Source organism: Poecilia reticulata, chromosome 13 (assembly GCF_904066995.2).
Source record: "Poecilia reticulata chromosome 13, P_reticulata-male-v2, whole genome shotgun sequence".
NCBI classification, from domain to species: Eukaryota; Metazoa; Chordata; class Actinopteri; order Cyprinodontiformes; family Poeciliidae; genus Poecilia; species Poecilia reticulata.
In genome coordinates this window covers 19,886,286-19,910,420 of record NC_088842.1, presented here as the reverse complement: position 1 = coordinate 19,910,420, position 24,135 = coordinate 19,886,286, and the positions used below count along the sequence as shown (strand labels likewise).

The 24,135-nt window shown below is 36.0% G+C and overlaps 4 protein-coding genes across 7 annotated transcripts; 2 read left to right on the top strand and 2 right to left on the bottom strand.

Annotated features, from left to right (window-relative positions):
- Positions 1–52: 52 nt before the first annotated feature.
- c5ar1 (complement C5a receptor 1) lies at positions 53–2,286 on the bottom strand. The gene is made up of 2 exons (XM_008425929.2): positions 2,172–2,286; positions 53–2,015 (listed from the first exon to the last, which is right to left on the bottom strand). Exon 2 carries the CDS (start codon positions 2,001–2,003, stop codon positions 951–953), a length of 1,053 nt encoding a protein of 350 aa, XP_008424151.1. The 5' UTR covers positions 2,004–2,015; positions 2,172–2,286; the 3' UTR covers positions 53–950.
- Positions 2,287–3,224: 938 nt separating this feature from the next.
- On the bottom strand, positions 3,225–14,175 carry lbhl (LBH regulator of WNT signaling pathway, like). Of its 2 annotated transcripts, none has more exons than XM_081614914.1 (4): positions 13,473–14,175; positions 7,854–7,926; positions 6,837–7,125; positions 3,225–5,082 (listed from the first exon to the last, which is right to left on the bottom strand). In XM_081614914.1, exons 1-4 carry the CDS (start codon positions 13,493–13,495, stop codon positions 5,012–5,014), a joined length of 456 nt encoding a protein of 151 aa, XP_081471040.1. In that variant the 5' UTR covers positions 13,496–14,175; the 3' UTR covers positions 3,225–5,011. The 2 variants fall into 2 exon arrangements, with proteins under 2 accessions (XP_081471040.1, XP_081471041.1); XM_081614915.1 differs by lacking the exon at positions 13,473–14,175 and adding an exon at positions 13,306–13,425.
- A 1,353-nt stretch (positions 14,176–15,528) lies between these two features.
- polr2i (RNA polymerase II subunit I) lies at positions 15,529–18,153 on the top strand. 2 transcript variants are annotated; one of them, XM_008425927.2, is made up of 6 exons: positions 15,532–15,727; positions 15,874–15,928; positions 16,054–16,127; positions 16,494–16,568; positions 17,324–17,375; positions 17,819–18,153. In XM_008425927.2, exons 1-6 carry the CDS (start codon positions 15,666–15,668, stop codon positions 17,879–17,881), a joined length of 381 nt encoding a protein of 126 aa, XP_008424149.1. In that variant the 5' UTR covers positions 15,532–15,665; the 3' UTR covers positions 17,882–18,153. The 2 variants fall into 2 exon arrangements, with proteins under 2 accessions (XP_008424148.1, XP_008424149.1); XM_008425926.3 differs by lacking the exon at positions 17,819–18,153 and having other exon boundaries at positions 15,529–15,727; positions 17,324–17,713.
- A 130-nt stretch (positions 18,154–18,283) lies between these two features.
- On the top strand, positions 18,284–22,813 carry pglyrp5 (peptidoglycan recognition protein 5). Of its 2 annotated transcripts, XM_008425924.3 has the most exons (4): positions 18,284–21,194; positions 21,326–21,521; positions 21,614–21,732; positions 21,847–22,813. In XM_008425924.3, the coding sequence occupies exons 1-4, from the start codon at positions 21,182–21,184 to the stop codon at positions 22,020–22,022; spliced, it is 504 nt and encodes a 167-aa protein (XP_008424146.1). In that variant the 5' UTR covers positions 18,284–21,181; the 3' UTR covers positions 22,023–22,813. The 2 variants fall into 2 exon arrangements, with proteins under 2 accessions (XP_008424146.1, XP_008424145.3); XM_008425923.3 differs by lacking the exon at positions 18,284–21,194 and having other exon boundaries at positions 21,214–21,521.
- The last annotated feature ends 1,322 nt before the right edge of the window (positions 22,814–24,135 follow it).

Here is a 24,135-nt window from a genome sequence, read left to right as displayed (position 1 = left end):
CATGCAGAGTCCCAAAGAAAAAAAATGATATTATAGTAAATTGTTGGAAGAATAAATATTTAAGGGTATTTAATTTTGTATAAGATTACTACTATTTAAAAGCTCAAATACACCACTGACAGTGTCAAACAAAATATGCTTACATATTTTCCAAAACATTTCACGAAGCAATGATAGAAGATCCTGTCATGTTCACTTGTTTTAAAAAAGAAAAGTTTGAGCTACCGTTACAGTGTTTTGAAATACAATTTTTAAAAATAGAAGCAACATAGGTATGTAATATTTGAAAACTTGCACTGTAATTCTTATGAAATTGTGTCTTTATGTAAAGGTCAAACAAAAAAAATCATTATTTTAATAGAACAATTGTTTACTGTTAAAAAATATTTTAAAAGAATCAGTTTTATCAATGCTACATTTTATTAAATAAAATATAATACAAGCAATGTACCCTTTTTATCTTCAGATGTTTATAAATGTCTCCCTCTTGCGGTCTGTAATAGGAACAGCAACTTAAATAATAAAACTGCCCTCCCTACAAATATATGTCATGAAGAGAGAATATATTTATTTTAAAAATACTCTATAGCAGTGTAACATGTGAAAGCAAGACAAAGTTTAAAAAAAAAATCATGTTTCTATAAAAGAAGAAGTGGGCCTTTTTTTTTTGTTTGTTTTGTTTTAAATACATGAAAAGGAACTGTTGGAACATCACAGATTGTGCAAGACATCCTGATTAGCAACTAATGGGGAACCCAACCCAACAGCTGCCTTTGCAGAGGTCAGCTATTGTTTTGCATGTTCTCTTTGAAAAACTAACACGGCATAAATTTCAGAGTTGATTCCAAACTGAATTTAAGTTCATAGCCAAGAAACTTGCACAGAGTTAACATTCACATATTTTCTCCTTGGGAATTAAAGATCGTACGCTGGTTGTAAACACAAGTCCATCAGATTTTGGTCGTCACCCTTTCGTTGCAGGTGCTCTTGGTGTCGTTTATACTCCCCCTTGAGGCTGGGTCCTCAGTAGCGAAGTGGAGGATGTGACGCAGGGAGCGGTTCATGCTGTCTTTGAAACTTCGCCCTATGCACACGTAGATCAGAGGGTTGAGGCAGCTGTTGAAGTATGCCAGACAGACGGCCAGCACCTGAGCCAGGTAGATTCTTGGACTGTGGAAAGAATGCGGAGGGGTTGCCAGTTCGATAAAGTCCATGATGTGCAAGGGGAGCCAGCACAAGAAGAAGCTCAGCACCACAACAACAATGACTCTCAGGGTTCTTTTGGATCTGGCCCGACCACGTGACACTCCCCTCTGGGTGGTGCTGTAGACAACCAGGTGACAGATGACAATGACAAAGAAGGGGAGGATGAATCCCATCACAAACCGAAAGGATGCGATGGGCCAAGCGCTTCCTTTGGAGTATGCTAGTACACATTCCCTCTTATGTTCCCCTTTTTCAATCTCCTTGGCGTAGACAAACTGAGGGATGCTGCCTAGCAGAGCCAAGCACCACACAGCCACACATGCCCATGCAGCTTGCTTGGGTCGCCTGTTGTTCTGGCACCATACGGCTTTTTTAACAAGCAACAGGCGATCCACACTGATCAGAACCAGCTGCAGAATGCTACAGTACATCACCAAATAGAAAAGGCCTTTAACTAGAGTGCAGGCTAGTGGGCCGAAGTGCCAGTGGTCATCATGTGCCAGGGGCACCATGAGCAGAGGGAGGGAGAGGCAGCACAGAAGATCAGTCAGCGCCAGATTCAGGAACCAAATAGACGTGACCGAGCGGTTCATGCAGAAACCAGTCACCCACAAAACCAGCGCATTACCAGGTACTCCAAGCAGGACCACCAGGGCGTAGAGGACCAGAGACACTATCTGTATTGGTTGAATCTCAGGAAGTAAGTTAAACTCTGTGAAATTCTTCCCAAAGATGTCAGTGTATAAATCTTCAGAGAAGTTGAAAGAGTCCAAACTGTCGGAAAATTCTGAATCCATAGTAAATTAAACCTGTAAGTGAAGACAACATTTAATTGAGTTAGTTATTGTCTAATTTCATTTTAGAGACAATAATCTAGTGTACATTCTCATAAGAGTATGTAGATTACCTCTGAAAAAACATAAACTAATAAAAACCTATTAGATTTAATGAATGTGCCTACTTACGGTCGATTGCTTGGTTGGACTTCCTCCCTGACTCTTTAACAGAAAGTTATGAAGCTGCGACTGCACTGAAGAGTACATTTAACAACTCCAATCCCCGTAACACACACATTCACGGATGTACACACCCATCAGCACAATTGCACAAGAGTCACTACACAGTTTTGTCCAATGAGAGCTTAACAGAGTGATTACGTAGAGAATCTGTGAATCTGAACAACATGAACATTTTGCACAATGTCAAGTTTCCCTGTTTTGAAAGTTTATGACACTCTGGCAACACGCGGGTTTCCTTGACATTTTTCATGATAACGTAGTGTTTTGTGCATGCTAATGAATTTCTAGGAAATTGAAACAGTTAAATCACAGCAAAAGGTGTTTAAGTGCTCCTGTAAGCGATTGGGCGTTATTTATACAGGAAGCACAGTGCAACAAGTACAAAGAATTATTATTATTATTATTATTTTTATTTCATTTAGATTTATTTTGTCCTTTTTTGTCACACTTCTATGTTTTAAAACATAGAAGGCATAGAAACCCTCAGCACAATTTTCTTCACAGCTATATATATTTTAAAATGTTTTTTCCTTTTCATGAAGGATTATACTTTCATTTGTTCATGATTCTGGCTCTTCTCACTTCCGTTGTGACACTTCCGTTTCCTTCAAGCTGATTTTTATCATTTCCTGGACATATTTAAGAAACAGGAATTTTACTTTTTTGCCACATATCATGAAAAGTTTTTTATTTGCCATTATTGTGTTTTACTTTTGAGTGTATTTTACTTTACTTGAGAATTTTGCTTAGAAAAGAAAAAAAAACAAACTGAGGATTATTGCACTACTTAAAGCATATGTCCTGTGGAGGAATCTCATTGTCTTGCTAGGTGTTCTCCAGTCCTTCAGGGCTGGTGACCCGAAACCTTTAGATGCATCTCTGCTCCAACACACCTGAATGAAATAATTATGTCGTCAGCAGGACTCTGGAGAACATGACTGCATTGTTGAGGAGGTAATCCAGCCATTTTATTCAGAAACTCAAACAACTTTACCACTATGAGTTTCATTGACCAGTGGTCGGTGGCAACATTTATTTTTTCAAACAAAATAGACATTTTCAAAAAGTAGGTACACATAATAATATCACACTAGCGTTTGCGTGTTTTACACATGGATATGCTTCCCAGCAAACTTTTCTGACTTGAAAATCATATTGTGTAGTGAAAGGGAACTTGAGAAAACATTGTCCTACATGTTTAACACTTGAACATTTTATTGTGGGAATGATGCTGTCCTGTGACATTGGAGGAAACATTTGAAATGAAGAACATTTTCCCAATGTTTCACATAAATTATATTGTGCAGTAACATGAAGAACAACATGGGGAAACATTTTCCCACGTCTTACATTCAAAGATACTCTTATGTAAAAACATTGAAACAAATATGTAAATTTATAGTTTGTACAACATGTGAAACCTGTGAGGAAAACCTTTCCAAATGTAAAATCATGATGGTTTAAATGTGAAAATTGTTGTTACATGAGAAAAAATGTGTAACATGGAAACATTCCTAATGTGAGACAGATGGAAAAGGAATTCCATGGAAAAAATGTAAAACACATGAAAATCTTGTGTAGCAAAATGTGACATCACACACACACACACACACATCCCTCCTAATGTTGAGGGGTTTCCTATGTTTTTTACATAATGACAGGAGGAATTTTAACAATTAAAAATGACTACAAGCTGAAGCATGTAAAACAAAAGTAATGTGTTTAGGTTTCACATGTCAGAATGAAATCTTTCCTTAACACGGGAACCAGATATAGAATTTATTCCATGGGAGAAATGTTGCCTCAGGTGTGTTTCACACATTGAAATTATACAGCATTCAAAGAATTTATCGACATTTAAAGTACATGAATAACATGTTACATTATTTAATTTTACTTCAGTTGTTTGCTCTTATTACATGAAAAACTTCAAGTTTGCATGTTTTTACATTAATGGAGTGTGTAGTGCCTGGATCTTCCCCTAAGTAGAAGAACTTTAACAACATTTCAAAGAAGTAAACGGAATATTTAAAATACTAAATATGCTACAACCCTAATCTTTCCCATATAAAGAGGACAAATACTTTATTGTTAAAATTTAAAAAATAATAATGTCTGTTTATGCAGATTTCCCACAAAAACAAAAACCTTTTTGGGGTTTGATCTGTTCAAACATTTATCTTACTTCAAGAACTGTTGGTTTTCTGCTGCTGAAAGCAAACCTTTGTAACAAAAAACACGTCAAAGTTCTGTGCAGTTCCAAGTTATATGAACCATCAGCAGGCAGCTAGCGCACTGTGATTTGCTACATCCTACATACTGGAGGAATAAGCACATAAATATTTCAACCAAACTACCCAATGTGAAAGGAAAAGGAGCAGAAAAGGAAAAAAAAAAATTTGCGACATCAGGGTTTTTGAGAATATGGACCATCCCAAAAGAAATGAAACACAAAACCTTCAATTTCAGCTAAATGTTGCCTTAAGATAAACTTAAAAAAAAACAGATCTGTCCATTTGTGTTTGGATGATTATCTTCCCCGATCAGAAAATATGAAAATCCTTTCAGTCAAAGACACTGAACCAAAATGTCCCGGTTGCCTTGTCGTTTTATGATGCATTTTGTTTTTGGGGGTTTTTTTTGCTGTTGTTGTTGTTTACCTAACTATTATCATGATAACGTGTTTGCTGCTTTGCAGCTGTTTTTGTTGTAATTTTTTCATCCCAACAGTTATTGCCACAGTTCATCTCAAGATGTTTCCTCACAGGTCAGCAGAGGCGGCGTTCTTAGTGGAAGGTGGGGGCACTGTTGGGAGGAAGAGTCGGGGTGTCGTCTCTAAATGCATCAGACTGAAGGTCTGCAGAAAGAAAAAAGTTTTGATTTAGCTTTAAAGCATTGCAAAACTACACACCACAAAATTCAGAGAGTTTGCACGTCCTTCAAAAGCAGGCATGGGTTCTCTGCCTTAACCCTGTTTGTCCTGTGTTGGTCTTTGTCGACCCGCAAATTACTTTTTTATATACATAGAACCTATTCAAAACTAAAGTAATCTCAAAGCATTTTACAAAACAATCAGGTCCAGTTAAAGTACAGAAATATATGATAAATTAAATCCTGGTATCTAGACAGTTTCAAAGTCCTAGTTATAAAACAATGCAGTCAAATTCGGTTTATTTCATCAAGCTTTCTTTCAAATGAAGTCCAGCTATTTCAAATGAGTGACGGGCTTTGCAGCAATTACTTCACCCCAACAAGGATGTGGCAGTTGTTTGCAATAGGTGGGTAACATTGCAGCAATCCCTCATTCTGGGCATTAAAACTAGTTTCAAAAAGCAAAAAAAAAAAAAGAAGATAATGGCTTTTAATTTTCAGTTAGGAATTTGTTTTATGCAAAGTAAGTATCTAATCAAATAATTGCAAGGGCTGGCTTAAAACTAATGAAAAAATAACAGATTGAAACATTTCACAGCTGTCTTTGAAAACTGGATTGATGGAGGGATTTGTTTTCTGCGTTAGAGCTGTCCTATTGTCCTATTGTACCACTTACAGAACGGATCTGCGTTTACTTTTCTAAATATTAAAAAATATGCAGTTTTTTGTTATTAGGTTTACAAATATTATTGCATTGGCTATGGTCTCATTGGCTTGATGTTGTTCTGGCTGCACGTATTTAGTACCCCAGTTAGTGCGAAACTGCCCTTGTTACTTTATATTTGTCGTCTTTAAAAAAAAAAATTATTAATGTACAATGCATACTTTCAGTCATTTTCAAAAGGAACTAGCTATATTTTTGCTTTTTTTCCCCCAGGCCATCAGAAAAATTACAGAAAGTGTCATATGTAACGCGAAGAGAAATTTCAGCTTTGTTTGGAAATGAGGTTGTGTGCAAATTTCCTGTTCTATTCATGCTTCCTTGCAAAATATTACATCATTTTTTCCTATGTGAGGGGACACATAGTTTAAAATAAAAATGCTTACAGGTAAAGTAGCAGTGTGATATGAAACCTCTATATTTGTTTCATCCTATTTAAGACAGAAGTTTAATATGAGCATATTTCTTTAAAGTCTTTGTTTGCTCCATTTGGACTTAATCTTAAGCTTGTTTTCTCTAAAGCTATTAATTTATGAATAATATGTTTTGGTGTGGAGTAAATAAGACCCTAAAATGCTTGATTGCTAAAGCTTCCAGAAATTAAAATATTCATGTGTGGCCCTCAATATTGGCTAATGCTGCTAAGAACACTTTGCTTTATTTTTCATAAATACTTTTACACACCGAAAAATCTAAATATATAACAATAACATTTAAACTTATGTGAACATTTAATTTTGTAAGATTTCATAACTGTTGTAAAAATATTACTGAACATTTTTTGACAGAATAACATTTTTATCTAAACATTTAAGAAATTGGATTTTTTTAATAGTTATTTTTTTAAGGCACCACTGTTTTCCACATTAAATTAATATTTGATGCGTAAATTATATTTTCTGTAAAACATCATTGTGAAGACTCACAGTTTTTTTATTGTGTGCAAATGATAGATTCAAATCAAATTTTTGCAACTATAAAGGTTAAGTCCAAAACTGGGGGAATGTTCACCAGCTCACCAAGGAGTGTCAGGCCCGGCTGCTGCTGCAGTATTATTGATGTCTCCTCCTCTTCCTCGTCTTCTCCCCAGTCAGCAATGTTGGCTGGGGGGATGCACTGCTCCAGGAACAGGTCTTCCTCATCGTCTTCTGTTTCTATGTTCTCGGGAGGCCAGCGCAGCTCGCCGCTTTCCACTTCGCTCACTTCTGTGGGCTCCACAACGATGGAAGGCAGACGCTCCTTGTCCCGATCTGGACTGTTGAGTGATGCCTCTGGGCCCAAGACAATTTCTATTGGGTCTGGGAAAATCTGGAAGAATTATTGTTTAAGAATTGAAAACTTAAATAATCTTGCTCTCAGGCTTGAAAATACCTCGGTCGTCATCTATTAAATTCTCTGTTTTTCAACGTCAATATTCCTGCAGATTACAAAATCAACAAAATATAACATTATTTATTCAGCTTTAGGATCGTATGCTTCAATTTTAATGGAGTTTGAAGGATTACCTACATTTCATTTTCTTCAAGCTCACAGATGATTAGGACAAACAACCTCAATTAGAGTTTCCAGCCTAGTTTCCAAACATCTTATGCTAATGATACTGCTCTTTTTCAAGTCTCCAGTAGTATAGTGGTGCATACTGCTGCAGGAGAATGTTGTATTGCTCATGTTAGACCTGATTTAATGTTTTTTATTGGGTTCACTCTCTCCCCAGTAAATTAGTAAAAAGGATATTTTGATCCTTTTCTGTTGCTGCTTCTAAATTCACTTCCTCTTCTTCCATTGCTTGTGGTATCCCACAAGGTCCTGCTTTAGGGTTTCTTCATTATTCACTCTTTCAGCCCATTTCAAACACTTTATATTTCTTATGCCTTACATGACATTCAGTTGTAGATCTCTGTGTTGTATGTTGTATGAAACTGAGACATTGAGTATTCTAGTCATAGCTATGCAGAATTATGAACTATTCAAAAAAGATTCAGAAATATTTAGGTAACCTTGTAACATTGTAGTACTATGATGACGACAGAGCCCACCTGGAATGGCAGTCTTTGGTCCTTCTGCATATCTTCACAGTTAGGATCTTGATCACTCATCTTCTGCACACCCCTGCAGAGAGAGAGTAAAATTAAACTGAGGGAAATTAGGGAAATAACAAGAAAAAATAGCTTTAAATTCTCTGCAGCAAGTGGAAAAAAGTATTTGCCTTAAAGCTTACCATGATGGTTTTTCAAATGTTACATAATAATGTAAATACCAATTCAGAATGATGGCTGCATTCACATCAGTGTAACTCTCACTTCATGCTTTTATTTGATTTGTGTGCAAATCTGCAGTAGTTTACAGTTTCTTTAGTTCTGTTTATTACCATAAAAATGCTGAGGTTTCAGGAGGATTTTGGGTGAAGTGTTTTGAAGGTTTGTTCTACTGAGTCAAATCATCTGGTCTCCCATGTGACCTCACCATCGCCACCATGTGAGTCAGAATTAAAGTTCAGTTACCACAGAGTCACATCATCATCATCATCATCGAGAAACCCAGCGTTTTGATTGGCTTATGTATTTTCTGTCCTACATCACGTTGCCCAATCCTGGTACAGATGCGTGCAAAGCATGACTCCCACACACAAAGTGAAACACATTAATTCTGCAGATTAATACACAGTTCAAACTGGGTTGGAAACTAAAATGGATCATAGTCTGTAGTCTTTCCCCCTTATTTGATTTTCTGGCTCGCAACCTGCCTGAGCAAATGCTCTGTTTCATTTTGGCCGGCCTACGAGCTCCTATAAATAATTGATTGGGTTTTCTTTTGTCAGTAACATGGATGTGTTTGTGAATGTCCCACCTGCAGAATGGCTGATGGGAAATAGAAAGGCCTGCAGAGCTGAATCCAATCCTCTATTTATTCCTCTCTCATGTTTTGCTTCTGCTTTTCTCCCTGCTTCTCATTTTGTTTGCTTCATATAAGAACCACTCAGTGCATAACCCACGGGCAGTGACCCAACCTCCTAAGTCTTGCTCTTTAATTAAATGTCCATTTAAAAACTGATGCAATCTAAATTCTATTCTGGGTTCTATTAGCAAATCACAGCTACATAAATGTCCTGTTAGGTAGTGAAGCAATAAAAATATTCTGTGAATTCTTCCCTGAAAAGATGACCTGTGTGACTTTTGGTTGGGAACAGGAGGAGGTGAAAGTGGAAGGTTGTTCTGCACTTATTTGTGGTGCTTATTAATATAGGACTTTGGTCCACAAAAACATATTTTGTGCTTATTTTTACCTAATTTTTCAGTTTCAGTTACACTTTTATTTGGCGCTGTGGTCTGGTAAATAACAGAAGCACAAATGTCTGCTTATAGGATCAGAGAAGTCACTCTTCTCAGGAGCCAAATTTACAGTCCAAACCCAGTCAATAAATTAGAATATTATTGTAAATCCAATTAATATCAAGAACTTTGTTTCAAAATTAAGCACATTACATGGATTTACTACACAGAGATAGAAGTTTGAATGACTTTATTTCTGTTTATTATAATCATTTCCCGCTGTGAAGACATAACATTTAAATTTAGAATATGACGAAAGACCAAAAATAAATAAATAAAAAAAACATTTTTAACGTGGTCTTAATGAAAATATGTTTAGTACCTGCTAAGAGGTTGTCTGCAAATAGTAAGCTCTGCTTGCATGTTTAAGATTGTTATCCTTCTGAGGGTTTTTTCCAGAATTGGCCACAATTTAGTTCTGTCCATCTTGCCATCAGCTCTGATCAGCTTCTCAGTCTCATATAAGGAGAAGCATCCCCACAGCATGATGCTGCCACCACTTTGTGTCATTGTGGGGACAGCATGATCAGAGTAATGTACAAAATTGGTTGTTTTTTGCCATTATTCCATAAAAGCCAGATATGTAAAATGCCCAACTGAGAATTATCCTGTCCATCTGATCACTGGGTGTGATCAGATGGTGGATTGAACAGTTTTCAGTCAAATGTTCAAGGCAAGAAATAATATTTTATAACCTAACTGATTCATTTCTTAGCTCCTTGGTCATCGTGGACTTGTTTCCTCATCCTGAGGAGTTCTCTTAACATCAGTATTTACAATGACATAAAATTTAATTGAATGCACTCTATATTATTTAAGGGAATCTTATGAAAGAACATTGAAACCTATACATCCCTTTCCTCTCGTTATATGCTAGTTATATTGTCTGTCATAAATCACAATAAAACTTTATGGTAATGTGGCAAATGTAAAGAAACCAGAGGCTAATCACATTTTCTTTTACAAGGCAACATGTCATTTTTTAGCAAGGAGATTTCAGAGATCCACCTAACCAGGGGGTGTGGGGGAGCTGAACAGATTTTTAGATGTTCTTCTTTTTGTTTGATTTATCATGGGAGGCTTTATGATTCTGTACAACTATATTTATTGTTCACTTTGAGCAATACACAAACACTAAGCCAGTTTGCACAATGGGCAAAACCAGGGCACCCTGTCCTCGTCCAAACAGGATCGGCTTTGGGAGGATGCTATCATGTTTGACCCACTTGTGAACGTGTGCAGCTTTGCATTTCAATTTCTGATACTGTGCTGTTGACAAGTGTTCCATGCTAAGCTGTTTGTGTGCCACCTGGTATGGAAACTTTCAGCAGCTATTATGATGAAGAAGCTTAACCTCTGTGTAATCCCTCGCATGCATCATTGTTTCATCATTGATTCAGCTCAGTCAACAGTCACCCTCACTTCTCCCCCCCCCTCCTTGATGGATTGCACTACATTTGACTGAACTCATCCACAAAATACACTTGTCTCATACATGACAAACAAGAAAAGCATGCTAAATGATAGATTTTTGTTAGCACAGAGAACAGTCCGTGTCTAACATGATTGAATGTCAAATCTACACCACATTAAATTTGGCCATAAAGTTGTTAGTGAGACGATGGTGTGAATGATAACAGTCATCTTTTACATTTATGATTAACAAAGTTAAGCGTTTATATATATACGTAGTTCCTGTTTCCACATCGCAATCAGATATTTTTTTCTCACTTGCCAACATGTAGTCATTTTTTGTCACGCACAAATGAAGGAGACATTGGACTGAGGTATGACCTTCAGAGGGTGGCTTGTCTACAAAATTTAGTGCAATCAACAACTCATTTACCATATTTGGTCACAACCCAGAACTACAGTTAAAGCCCTGTCAGCCTCACTTGTCTCAGTTAAGAATGGTGTGTTTATGATTCAATAAGGACGAAACTAGTCTGACTCATATTTCCCCAAATGACACAGTTCTGTTGACTGATGGGACAAAAGTGGAACTGTGTGTCCCAATACATCTGGCATGAAGCTTACACAGCATTTTCTACAACAAAATATATTCCGCTGTTCTACATCAGCACCTTAAACTTTAGCACGCTTAATTATGCATCAGGACAACAGTTCAACGTGCTACAGCAAGTTTGACCTCCAAATAGCTAAAAAATGAAAATTATATGAGAGGTTTTAAGAGGTCTAGTCAAAGTGTGGACTTAATTCCTGTTAAGGTGCTGTTGTATGAGCTTAAACAATTCGAACATGAATTTGTTTTTGCTTTTGCAGCTCCAATGCAGCTGTAAAAGACTCAGTGTGTGTTATGGCAATAACCACTTATTACGTTTAGGGGGTGGAAACATTTTTACTTAGGGGCTGGTTATCTTGGATTGCTCTTTTCCCAAATAAATATATTCATTATTTTAAAAACATACTCTTTGCATTTAGTCGAGTTATATTTGTCTGATTTAAAAATTTACTAATAATAACGTGAATGTACAACAAAAACTGAAAAAAACAGTAAAACCTGTCTCACACCTCTGTTTGTCTTGCCACTGTCATTTCCTCAACTGTTATTTCCAAAACATTTTGAGAGTCAAAGCAGATTAAAACTCAATGAGGAACTCATGTTTCTTGACAACACACTCTTGTTTTGCAACGGTGAAACTCAAGCTTTGAGGACACTCTGGAGAAAAATTGCAACAGTCCATTTTTCTGCTACCTGTAAATAAAAAGGATTGTATTTTGAACATTTTGTGTAAAATTCTTCATGCTAGCTGCATGAAGAATTTCATCTGTCTGATGGAGCCAGATTTTAACCTGTCAATATATACACAAAATAGGAATCTTTAGTATATATTTACATGTCAGTGCTTATATGACATCAGTCTCATCACTCTTGACAGATTTCCATTTTTTACTAAACATCAGCCCAAACAAACATTCCTGAAAATATTTCATAGGATCAAGTAAGAATTGGTGAAACTATGCTATATAATGATACAAATAAAAAAAACTGATAAAAACTTAAGTGTGACTTTTAGTTCACACTAGAAAACACGTTTTTTCACCTTACCTAACTCCTTTTACCAGCTAATGACCAATGAATAGCTCATAAAGCCAATGTTGACAGGAAATATTCTATATAGCGTTGTAAATTGAGTTTGAATTTTGTGGTGCTGGTTTTGTCAATGATTGAAACTATGATTATGGCCAGAACTTTAACAAGGGAGAGTAGCTTGAGACCCCAAGCTTTTGGGGTCCCTAAAGTAGTGGTCAATATGCTTAGAAAGGCACTTCGTAAATTCTGTCCATTTACCATTTATCATCATGAGGTGTTTAACTTGCTTGATTTTCAGGTTTATAACAAGTTTAGTCCATGAGGATTTTTTTTACAGCATTAATGCAAATATTATTTCAGTCACAAATACAGTTGCTTATTCACTCTGAGCTTTTGGGGAGTGTTTTTCAGTATTTTTATAGAGCACTTTAATTTTCACCTCATTTTCTTTTTTCTGTGGTTCTTATGTTTATCTTGCACTTAGTGGTTTAATCTCTAATACACTAATATGAGAAATGAGGGGGGAAATAGCCCTTAAAGTTTAACCTAATCTGAAGTGCAGATAAGAATAACAGCAACTGTAGGTAGCAAATATCTCACCATTTTTTAACTAGATGTTATCTTTTGGATTTTACTAAGTAGCGGATGCTCAATTTGCCTCCCCTGCATTAAATGTTTTTTTTTACTTTTTAAAAACGTCACTACTTCTAAATGTTTGAGTTTGTGTTGAAGAATTATATTTTGAAAATATAATTTTCAAAATTGTATAACTTTTCTCACAAACAGATTTTTAACAGGATAAGTCTTTTGCTAATTCTTATAGCATGAATAATAATAAAAAAAACTGTTTTGGCAGGTATTTGACAGTGTTCAAGCTTTAATTATGAAACTTGAAGTGAATAGATTGAAACACCATATAAAAAACCTGGGAAGAAACTTCTAGTCTAAACCATGTTGCATTGAGAAGAAGTTGTTTGGTGTGAGTCAGGCCTAAATTAAAAATCGCTGTGCCTCTGAAGCATACAGTGTGTATCCACTGATAAATGTAAAACACTTTCATGTGACATATTAGCATGTTTTTATCAGTTAATTTCTATCTCTTACCATTGATGGGAACTTTTATTCTAGCAAAGCCTGAAGTTATTTTCTTCATGATCATATCTTCATTACTCTTCCTTGAACTGCGGAGTTGTGATTATAATATGACAGCTAATTTAGCCGATTTTTACTAACTAGGGTTTAATTGGTGTCTAAAACACCATGCTTCCTACCCTTCTTTAGCAGTCAGGTGCATGTCTTGTCCGTCTTGGCATAGTTCCACAGTGGTGAAGCTTGGCTCCTCCACGGTGAGCAAAGGCGACACCAGAGGGGGTGCATGAGGGGGTGAGCAGCTCCCACAGCATTCCCCCTCTGCTGTCCTTCCACAGGAACTTGTGGCCTCCAGGGCGAAGCCTGGAAGAAGTTGGGCTTCCAGACCTTTAGAAATACCAGATCTTGATAGAAGATCAAGTTGCGAGTGAGGCTTTGGTCTTCCTTGGTCAGTCAAGGCAGCCCTTTGCTTCTCTGGTCCAGGTCAATATGTCCTCCCATCTGCCCACATGTGCTCCCCTCTCTCCTGTATCCAACTTCGCTTGGTTTCGTCTCTCTTTCTCTCTCTCTGTCTCTGGATGTTTCCCTTTTCCTCCCCACCAACTGCAAGGCTTTGGGGCAGAGACGGATTAGCGTCTCTTTCGATTACAGAGGCTGATGGGTGACGTCAGTCTGGCTTGACCATCCCCTCTGATGAGTTGGCACACTGGGTCACTCGTACATCTGCAAAGAGAGGTCGCACAACAATGAAGCCATAGATAAACTCAGCAGAAACGACAACAAGATGGACACTTGGAGCTTGGCATTTATATGTAGTCTATGGGTCTTTCTTATCCATCTGTCCATCATTATCATCAAGACTCTCACTGTGTCGTCAACTGTGCATCCCTCCATCTGTGGATTTAGATTGGGACAATTCATGGAATTAGCTCAGAGGATCAAGGGCTCAGGCGTGGGGAGGGGATGGGATGTGTGTGTGTGTGTGTATATATATATATATATATATATATATATATATATATATATATATATATATATATATATATATATATATATATAAAACAGGCAGCAACTGTTGCTAAACAGGCAAGATGTAATCTCATCTGTAGGATAAGTAAAGAGACCTTAAGCAGAACAAAGATAATGCAACATAAAACATGTTTTTTCTCTTTAACTTTAATGACTTTTTAAATTAGTGAAAAACAAATCACAAACTGCAGATAGCATTTTCCATCTACAGTTGTCATCAAATATTCATGATCTCTTTAAAAGATGTTACTGAGTCTGTATGTCCAATTTAAATTTAAATTTAAATAAAGAGTTCAAAGCTACATTTAACTTTTTTTTTTCATTTGCAGAATTTTCAGATTTATTTTGTACTATTATTTTTGTAATTACAGTCATATTCAGTAAGTTAGATCATGGGTTCTAATAAAATAAGAACATTATCTAGTATGAAACAACATACTTTATTATTAAGTCCTCACTTTATTTATTATTTTTTGTTTGTTTTTATTGGTATTATGTAATACTCTAATCTTGCTAAGATAACATAAAAAAGGGGGGTGAATAAAAAAAAGACTTGAAAATATTAGTTCTTGATTAATCAGTCTTTATAGTTTCATTGTAACTCAAATAATTTAAAAAATATTAGCTTCTCAATATTTCAGTTCATGGAATATGATTATAAGCTCTGTGCTACAACTGTTAGTGTTGCTAACTTCGAGAAACAAGGTCCTACAGGTTTAAATATAGATCTCCTGGAGCCGATCTGTGTGGTGTTATGTGGTATACTGAGAGATATTTAAAAGAAACCCCTTCTTTCTTGCAAGCCTTCTTACACATCTTTAGTGTAACAAAAAATATCTTAGGCCATACATACACTAAGCGATATAAGCAAACATCAGTGGTATTTTTGAAATTATTAACTTTGAAAACAGAGTGCTTGTGATGTGCTTGAACATAGGGAATATGGAGGTTAAAGGCCTGATTGAATGCAAATGTATACATTTTTTATGAGCCATGTATGTATTGTTTTAAAATCCAACGTATTTTATGTTTTAAAAACTTGTTTGTGTTGTTATTTTGTGTTCATATTTATATGAATAAAAATATGAGACGCATTTTACTAAAAATGTTGAGTGGCCTTTTTTTTAATAAAAAGGTCGGAACATTTGGAGAAAATTGTTAATCACAATCATGACTCCCAGACATAATGCAGTTCGTCCTCCCTCCAGTGCGAGGCGCTGTTTCTGAAAGCAGCACAACCGTCACCCCGCTTTGCATGCTGTTTTTGAATGGTAGCGACTACATAAACAGACGTTGCGCCTTTTATCTTGATTTTCGGGTTCTGTCTTTCAGTAAATCAATTTCAGATGGATTTAGAAGGTGGAACATACGAGCCGGGATTTGTTGGAATACGGTTTTGTCAAGAATGGTGAGCCCTAGACAGAAATTAAATTAAAGGAAGTGTCATTAGCATGCTAGCTATATCAAGTGCTACCAAGTTGTTTTCCACATAACGATGTTGGTTTTAGCTACAGTAAATAAATATCACGGTGACAATGTTCATTCTTCTCTCAGTAACAACATGTTGTACCCTAAGGAAGACAAAGAGAACCGCATCTTGCTGTATGCGGTAAGTATTTGGTCAGAAACTAGTCGCCCATTTGTTAGCATGGAAAGAGTAAAAGCAAATACTGACACTTGTTTTACAGTTTTTAATAGACTTTATTACATTTTGCTGTCTCATTGAACCTACAGTGTAGAAACTGTGACTATCAGCAGGAGGCTGACAACAGCTGCATCTATGTCAACAAGATCACCCACGAAGTTGAGTATGTAATAAAGATTTTGTCATATCTACTATCTATCTTTAAATGTGCACCTTGTTTTGTCTCTGCACCTTATTTAGCAAAAAAAAAAAAAATGCTGATTTTGCTCTATTGTTTTAATTATAAATACTAGTACACCAGCTCTGGTGTATAAAATAGTATTTGAAAAATAGCAAAAGATTTTAAAATGCAAACCCAACAGTAGCTTCTCTTTTTTTTGTAATAACACAAATTTAACAACTGCACGTGTTTAACAATATTTTCTTAATTATGCCACATCAGGGAGAGTGTGCTTTGTTACAAATCTTTAATTTGTGGTCTGAAATGATCAATTTTGCTCATTAAAACAATCTTGTGATTTCTCTTCAGTGAACTGACACAAATCATTGCTGATGTAGCCCAGGATCCAACGCTGCCGAGAACAGAAGACCACCCCTGTCCAAAGTAAGTCCTCTCTTTGTCTGTTCCATTTTTCTCTGGAAATGTTGAGTTAACATTTACGCGTAAGTGACTAACTTTCCCACAAGAAAGCTAAAAAAATATATTTATGCACTAAAGCAATCAAACTATGCAGGCAGCAGCAGATTTGATACCAAATGATTGAGAGAACTGTTCTCCTTTGAAAACTGGATTTAAAAGCAGCTTGTGTCAAGCTAAACTATGCATGAAACTGCCTCCTAAGATGTCTTTTTCCATCTTTTTTACAATTTGACCTCATAGTCAAAAAACAATGGACAGAAAATGGCCTTTATAGCAATATTGATGGCAGTTACTACTAACATTTTCTATTACAAGTATCTGAAAATCACTAGACAGTGACAAAGATATTGCTCTATTTGACTTTTGACATATGCCAGTGAAAAGCATAATGCGTAATTTCTGTTTGTATTTGCTGAGTGTAACTGATAAAAAAAACAACAACAAAGATCTGCATCACTGAACAGACCTTATGTCTTTCCCATCAGCCAGATCCCTTCCTTTCCTAGTTAAGTTTCCCTTCATGTCTTTAGGAGTAGTGTAGCATGTACAGTGTTTCAAGATTCCTTTGCTTTTATAATTTTAAAAAAGTATACATGTTTCGTCTGATTTTCCTGTTGAATAAAGAACTAGCCTGACATTCTTGTTCTTCCTCACATGGCAGGTTTGGACAACAACAACTTGTATTTTTGACATTTACGTGATTCTTTGTTACTTCCCAGATGCGGTCACAAGGAGGCAGTGTTCTTCCAGTCTCACAGTATGAAGGCTGAGGTAAGAATTCCCCTTAAAGGAGGTATTTATGACCTTTCGGTCGTTGTTCCTCATTGGATGTTATTGACATACTTTGAACTTATTTGATCAAAAACAATGTTTACATAAATGTTTTTGCACACCCGATTAAATGACCTACAATGGCTTCATTATTGCAGCCTAGAAAACTCAGAGCTACACCACAAACCTACTATTCTTCAAATACCAATCCGAATCAGGGAAGAGACAATTAGCTGAATAAATGTTTCAATTGTACCTGTTTATAATGATCATCAGCTTTTGAAGTGAAAAATTAGTACTAAAACTGATTAATGCGAAAAACTATTTTAACATTAACTTACTAAATTAAACAACCGTTGCAGTTTTATAAGGTTTAATTGAAATGATTATTATAAATACAAAGTGTATATGTTTTATATTATTCTGTGTTTTGCCCTTCCCAGGATGCTATGCGTTTGTATTACGTCTGCACGGCCCCTCACTGTGGACACCGGTGGACAGAGTAGCGCCTGTATAATCATGAAGAGGTCCATCATTTGCATCTAATAGCAGGGTTTCTACCCTAGCATGTGGACAAGTCCCAAACGGTCCAAGTAGGAAACTTGAGATGGATTTATATATATATATATATATATATATATATATATATATATATTGATATTGACAACCACTTTCTGGATAGGATGTGTTGTTTCAGTTATTTTGTTAGATTTGTAGAATCTGTTTTTAGGTTTGGTCTGTAATTAAACTTTTTTATTAAAAAAATTTAAAAAGTTCAGATTGTATTATTTCTTCACAAAGCTCTCTTAGTGCATTTGTTTAAATCTAGGGCATTTTATTTAAAATATTGAACCATGGGGTCCAGCTTTGCTTATGTTCTGAATTTAAACTTTTTTTGTGAGAAGAAGAACATGGAAGATTTTCTCTAATCCACAGAGATTTGCAATTGCGCATATACCCCACTAAACAATGGGGAAAATGGTGCATGAATCTATGCAATTTGTCTTAAGCCATCATCACACTTCTGGCATAATCCTGCTTGAATATTTGAATTGCTTTATTATTGATTCTCATTTAAATTGGTTTGTGTAATCCAAAAAGTTTTAGAGTTTTCACTTTTACTTTGTATACATTTCAACATTCAAGCTGTTTGAAAAGTAGAATATTATAAAGTCATTCCTTCATTTTTAGCAGTCTGTCAACTTTGTGTACCAGTACCACTAGTGGCACAGATCATCTGCTGTATATGATGCTGCCACCACAATGTTTTTCTTGCATTTTAAAGCCCCATTTTGACAGTTTTTGGTAGGTTGCAGACCTTCGTGGTTCCCGTTTAGTTCCTTAAAATTGTATGTTGACACAGTTTGGGTCTCTAAAAGTCAGATGAACACAAACATTAAACTGGTTTTGAGATGGATAAAAGTGGTGAACCTGGAGTTTCTGGGCTGAGCCGCTCAAAGCTCTGTTAAAATGTTGTGGCTTTCAGTCCTGTGACTGCAAGAAAACTGCTGACAATGAGGTTTTTGCAGATTAACAGTAAATTCAGCTATACTGTACAGTCCACAGTATTCTTGTATTTCCTCTTTTAATATCTACTGTTAGATCTTTGTGATAAACCTTTTTCTGCACTAACAGAAATTATTTTAAAGTCAAAGATTTAGCCAAATGAATGGCAGATTTCTGCTTTAACAGGATTCATTCACCATTATTCAGCACTTATGATTGTGTTATTTCCTAAAGTCAGAGCTCACACTAAGTCTGATGGATTGTCCTGATCTCTGAATCACTGTGGGGGAAATTATTTAGATTTAGACGGATAAGCTGCTTCAACAACAAACCAACAGAATCAAATATTAATGTGCTGCCTTCATTGGAAAATTCTTAAACTTGAGTTAGATGTCGTTTTACTAGTTTTACGTCTTGATTTGGAAAAAAAAAAAAAGATACTGTGATTTTGAACCCAGTTGAAGTTTCAGTGTTGGTGATACTACCCACTGAATCCTTTGTTTAGATTGTAACTAAGCAGCAACATTTTACTTCCTCGTTTGTGTCGACGTGAAACGTTGTTCCAGTTTTTCCAAAACCAAAACGCTGTTGTAATGCATTTCATTACAAATATCAAGACGCAGTACTTTATCTTGACTAATGAATGTATTTTCCATGTGGTCAATTGCATGTTATTTAATACGGAAGGAGTACAATTGCCAAAATAGCACTACTGCAAATGGTGAAATCACGGCGAGAATTCACACCAAACGGATCAGTAGATTTTGGAAGTCCTCATGGAATTTTTTTTCTTTTGTGTGTCTAAAGTCTGAAATTAATTTTGAATATCTCTAATCTGTTGGCAGTGCATTGTTTTAATATATGGGCAATGCTTACAGATTTCTAGTGGTAAACGTTTTTTTATCTTCAAACTCAATGCACATGAGAAAAAAGTATATATTAAGTTTTCTAAAATGTAGCACAATATGTGGTGGGCACATTGAACGAATATATGATCAACTAAATCTAGACGTAGACGATACAACCCAGGAAAGTTTGGAGTTCCAGTAGAAACCCACTAAGCACGAATGACTGTACAAACTCTGGATTTTTCTGCATTAGGAAAATTAGCAGGTGATGGCTGAGGGTATCTGGTTTGGATATAAAAGGACTTTGTTCCTGTAATTATGGTTTATGACTTTCCACTCACTTACCAAAAGCAAATAAAAAAAATTATCATCATGCAGAAAGATGCAGAAAAAAGGAAGTCTGGGAAGATCTTGATTCAAAAAAAACCAAAGCCAGAATGATGTTGCATGCATGTTTTTTTGCAATTAAATTTTCTGCAAATAAAAAAACTGTTTTGATTTGGTTCACTTTGTTCACTTCAACCTGCACACATGCAGAAGTTATCTATAATGTCATGCAAAAGCATGTATTTCACAATAAAACCACAAACCCTAAGTGTACAAAGTAGCAGATAATTGTCAATCAAGAGTTCATGGTGATTGAAAGTATACATAGTCTTCAAAATTATTTAGCTTTAACTTTAGAGTTATTTTACAGTGTTGCAGTCCTTTGTGTTGCTTTATCATATAAAATCCCAATAGGATGGATTGAAGTTTTCAGTTATAACCTCGCAAAGTATAAAAAAATCCAAAGAGTGGGAGTACTTTTGTCATGTATTTTATCATCACTGGGTAATTTGACAGAACATTGGCAGATCTCATGATGAATCTCAGAAATGATGACTGTGGGCTACAAACTGTTGAATTTTGAAATAATTGAAGACAAGAAAAATGTTGTCTTTTTTTCTGAAATTTCACTATTCTTTTTGAAAAAAAAAATGTTTTCCCTGAATGGTCTTTGCATGATTTTTTATTACATTACAAAGGTATTCTGACTCCTTACTCATTAAAAAAGTCATGTCCAATTTCCCACTTTGGGAAAACAAACAAATCAACATTTCAAAATTGCCACCAATGATTTCCTGTCAAAACTCCAAAGAACTTTTGAAATCCTGTCTGATGTGCTGGAACAAAACGGCCAGTTTCTCAGCCTGAGTGTGTCACAGTCTGCCAATGTTTTAATTACGCTTCCTCCTTAGTTCCAGTATTTTTATTTCTACCAGTTAGTTGGGCAACTGTATGACTATGACTCCGGCAGCTACATCTGTTGCATAATTTGTTTGCATGCAAAAACAAAGAACATGTGAGGTGTACTTTCCATAACCACACCCTCTTAAACAAACTCTGATAAGGTAGACGTGCAGTATGCTGCCTGGTTAGTCTTCACACTTACAAGCTGCTGTGTTCAGCCTCATGGAACAAACAGGTATATATATATATGGATATATATATAATATATATATATATATATATATATGGATATATGTATTTATTCATTTTTAGTCAAAAACCAACCTGTAATTTTAATCATCTCTCGATCTTTAAACTACTTTTCAGTGAACATAGTTTCAAGGCAACAGTGGGGAGCAGTGGCCCCGAAGCAAAAGGACAGTCTGGAAGGTCCAGCCCAGAGAGTTGTGATACACCACACTGCCCTCCAGAGCTGCAAAGGCCTGGCAGAGTGTACAGATGGGGTTCTGAGCATCCAGAAGCTTCATATGGACGAAAGACACTTTGATGACATTGGGTACAAGTGAGTGTATTTTCCTTTTATTGTTCTGAACGTTAAGGAAACATAATTTTTGACGTGAACATATGTTGTGGCAATTTTTTTTTTATTTTTAGCTTTCTTGTTGGAGGAGACGGGAGTCTGTTTGAGGGCCGAGGTTGGGGTGTGATGGGAGCGCATACCAAAGGTCACAACGGTGACTCCCTGGGCATCGCTTTCATGGGCAATTTCAACAGTAAGCACTCCTTTTGGATTCATCAACAGTGGGACAGAAAAGAGGCACTAAATGCTGACTAATCTCTAAACCATGTGGATAATAAAGGCCGCCTTCTTCTTCTTGCACTTTCAGACGACACACCAAGCAAAGAGGCAATATTGTCAGTCAAACAGCTGCTGATGTCTGGAGTTCTACAAGGCTTCATCCAACCAGAGTTTGCCCTGTACGGCCACAAGGATTTAGGAGCTACGCAATGCCCTGGAGAAAATCTTTATGCTGCACTATCTCAACTGAGAAGCTCAACCTAAAAAAACTCTTGAGGGAAAGAGAGGAAAGGGAAAACTAAGCTATGAATTTCTTTTGACACTTAACCAGGGTCATGAGGGTAGAACTTTTTTTTATTTTTTTATCTGCTGCTGTCAAAATGCCTAGATCGTTTTATGCCAACGACAAGTAACCCGTGACACTAATAGACTGGCAGTTGAAACTTTCCTGTAAGTTCAGTAAGTTGTGAGGTGGGAACTCCAGAGATTGGGCAAGACATCCCAAAAGTGCTAATTGAATTGAAATCAGAGGAATCTGGAGGCCAAGTCAATACCTCAGGCATGTTTTTTTGCTTCTCAAATTAGTCCTGAACAGCTTTTGTTTTGCTACAGAGCGTATTATTGTGGCAAAAGAGGCCTATCAACTTTAAGGAAAAACATTCTCTTGCTGTTTAAGATCTTAGTTCTACTAACAAGTGCTGTGATGAAGAGATTATTTGTGTTACTGACTTTCCTGTCTCTATGTGTTACTGACTTTCCTGTCTCTAGTCGTGATGTAATGCCCAAACGGTGAATCATACCTCAGCCTGTTTGACGTCTGTAAGGTTTGTGTTTCTCCACCAGAGGGAGCAATGATAAAGGATGAGACTTATCTGCAACACTGAAACCTCAATGTTTTCTCTTGTGCTATTTTAACTTGACTAATTACTTGCGTCCAGCTACAATGTGACTATAAAATACTATTTAATTATTGATTCTAACATAATGGGTGCCGGCAAATATGAATTCATATATGTATATATATTTTTTTAAATAAAACATATTGTAAGATTGTTGCAGGATGTGTTTCTTTTTTATTTTATTTATATTTTTTACTTTAGGGCTCTACGCAAAAACATCAGTGCTCAATTTTCACCATCTGAATCACAAATAAAGCTAAATATTTTTTTTTTAAAGAAATCTTAGGAAAGAGCGATGCTGTTCTCAGGGTGTCACTGAGATCATTCAAAACTAAACAAGACGTGAATTCATACGATAGAGGAAAAACATCCAAGAGGATCACAGCTGTTGGGGCAACGCTGCGCCTTTTCTGCAGGGCCAAAAGCATTCCCGACAAGTGCTCACTTGTGTAGCGCGGCGATAGTGCAGAGAGGCCTCCGTATCAACGTGACTAACAGCAGGAACAAATAGCATGTAGTTGGAAACCTTATGATATCTGCATGATGAAACTCAAACAAGGATTCTGACTGATGGAAACAAACAAGCAAACACTCTTGATTATATCTAGTTTCGGTGCGATGTATAAATAAGGTTTTTTTTTATGTGTGTCTATATTGCATATTTGTTTTCAGAACAAAAGAAATGATTTTGTAGCATCGTTCACCCAATGAAAATATTTGCGCTTCTTGTGTCTTGTAATCTATCCCGATCTATTCTTCAGATCTTCAAAAGCTCATTTGGGTCTTATTTCTCAGATATTTTAAAGGTAACTCGGTGCAGGAGTTGAAGTTTTGAACAAACGCAAAAGCTCACAAAAAATAGTTTTTTGCATAGAGAATTATGCAACTGTGTGCAAAATTTAATTCAATCCAGGGATGTGTTTTAGAGGATTCAAAAATGGGCGCGACAGGAGGTGACTTAGAGCCTCCAAAGCAGTTCGATGCCAACACATAGTTAAAAGTGAAGATCTCATAACTTTATGTTTCCCCCCGAAAACCTTTTCATCTCAGAATTACGAATTGCGTAGTATGAACAGTTTAACTGTGAAGCAGTATTTAAAAATGTACATATCTCAAAATACAGTCATGAGATATATATATATATATATATATATATATATATATATATATATATATATATATATATATATATATATATATGTCTCAGGTTTTCTGTATGATTTGGTGTTAATAAGGTTGTAAAACTATTTAAAATCCAACATTATGTACAAGAAGCTCACAACATATTAAATTACCAGTAACATCATGAATAGTTGGATTCTGATGTACTTATGCTAATGGAGAAATAAGGAGAAGGTGAGTCCAGCCCCGGGGAGAGGAGGGTATGAAGGGCTTGAGTTTCACCTCATCACAAGTGTTATAATTACAACTAAGAGTTCACCAATCAGTCATGCAGACTGACAGCATGAACCTTTGTT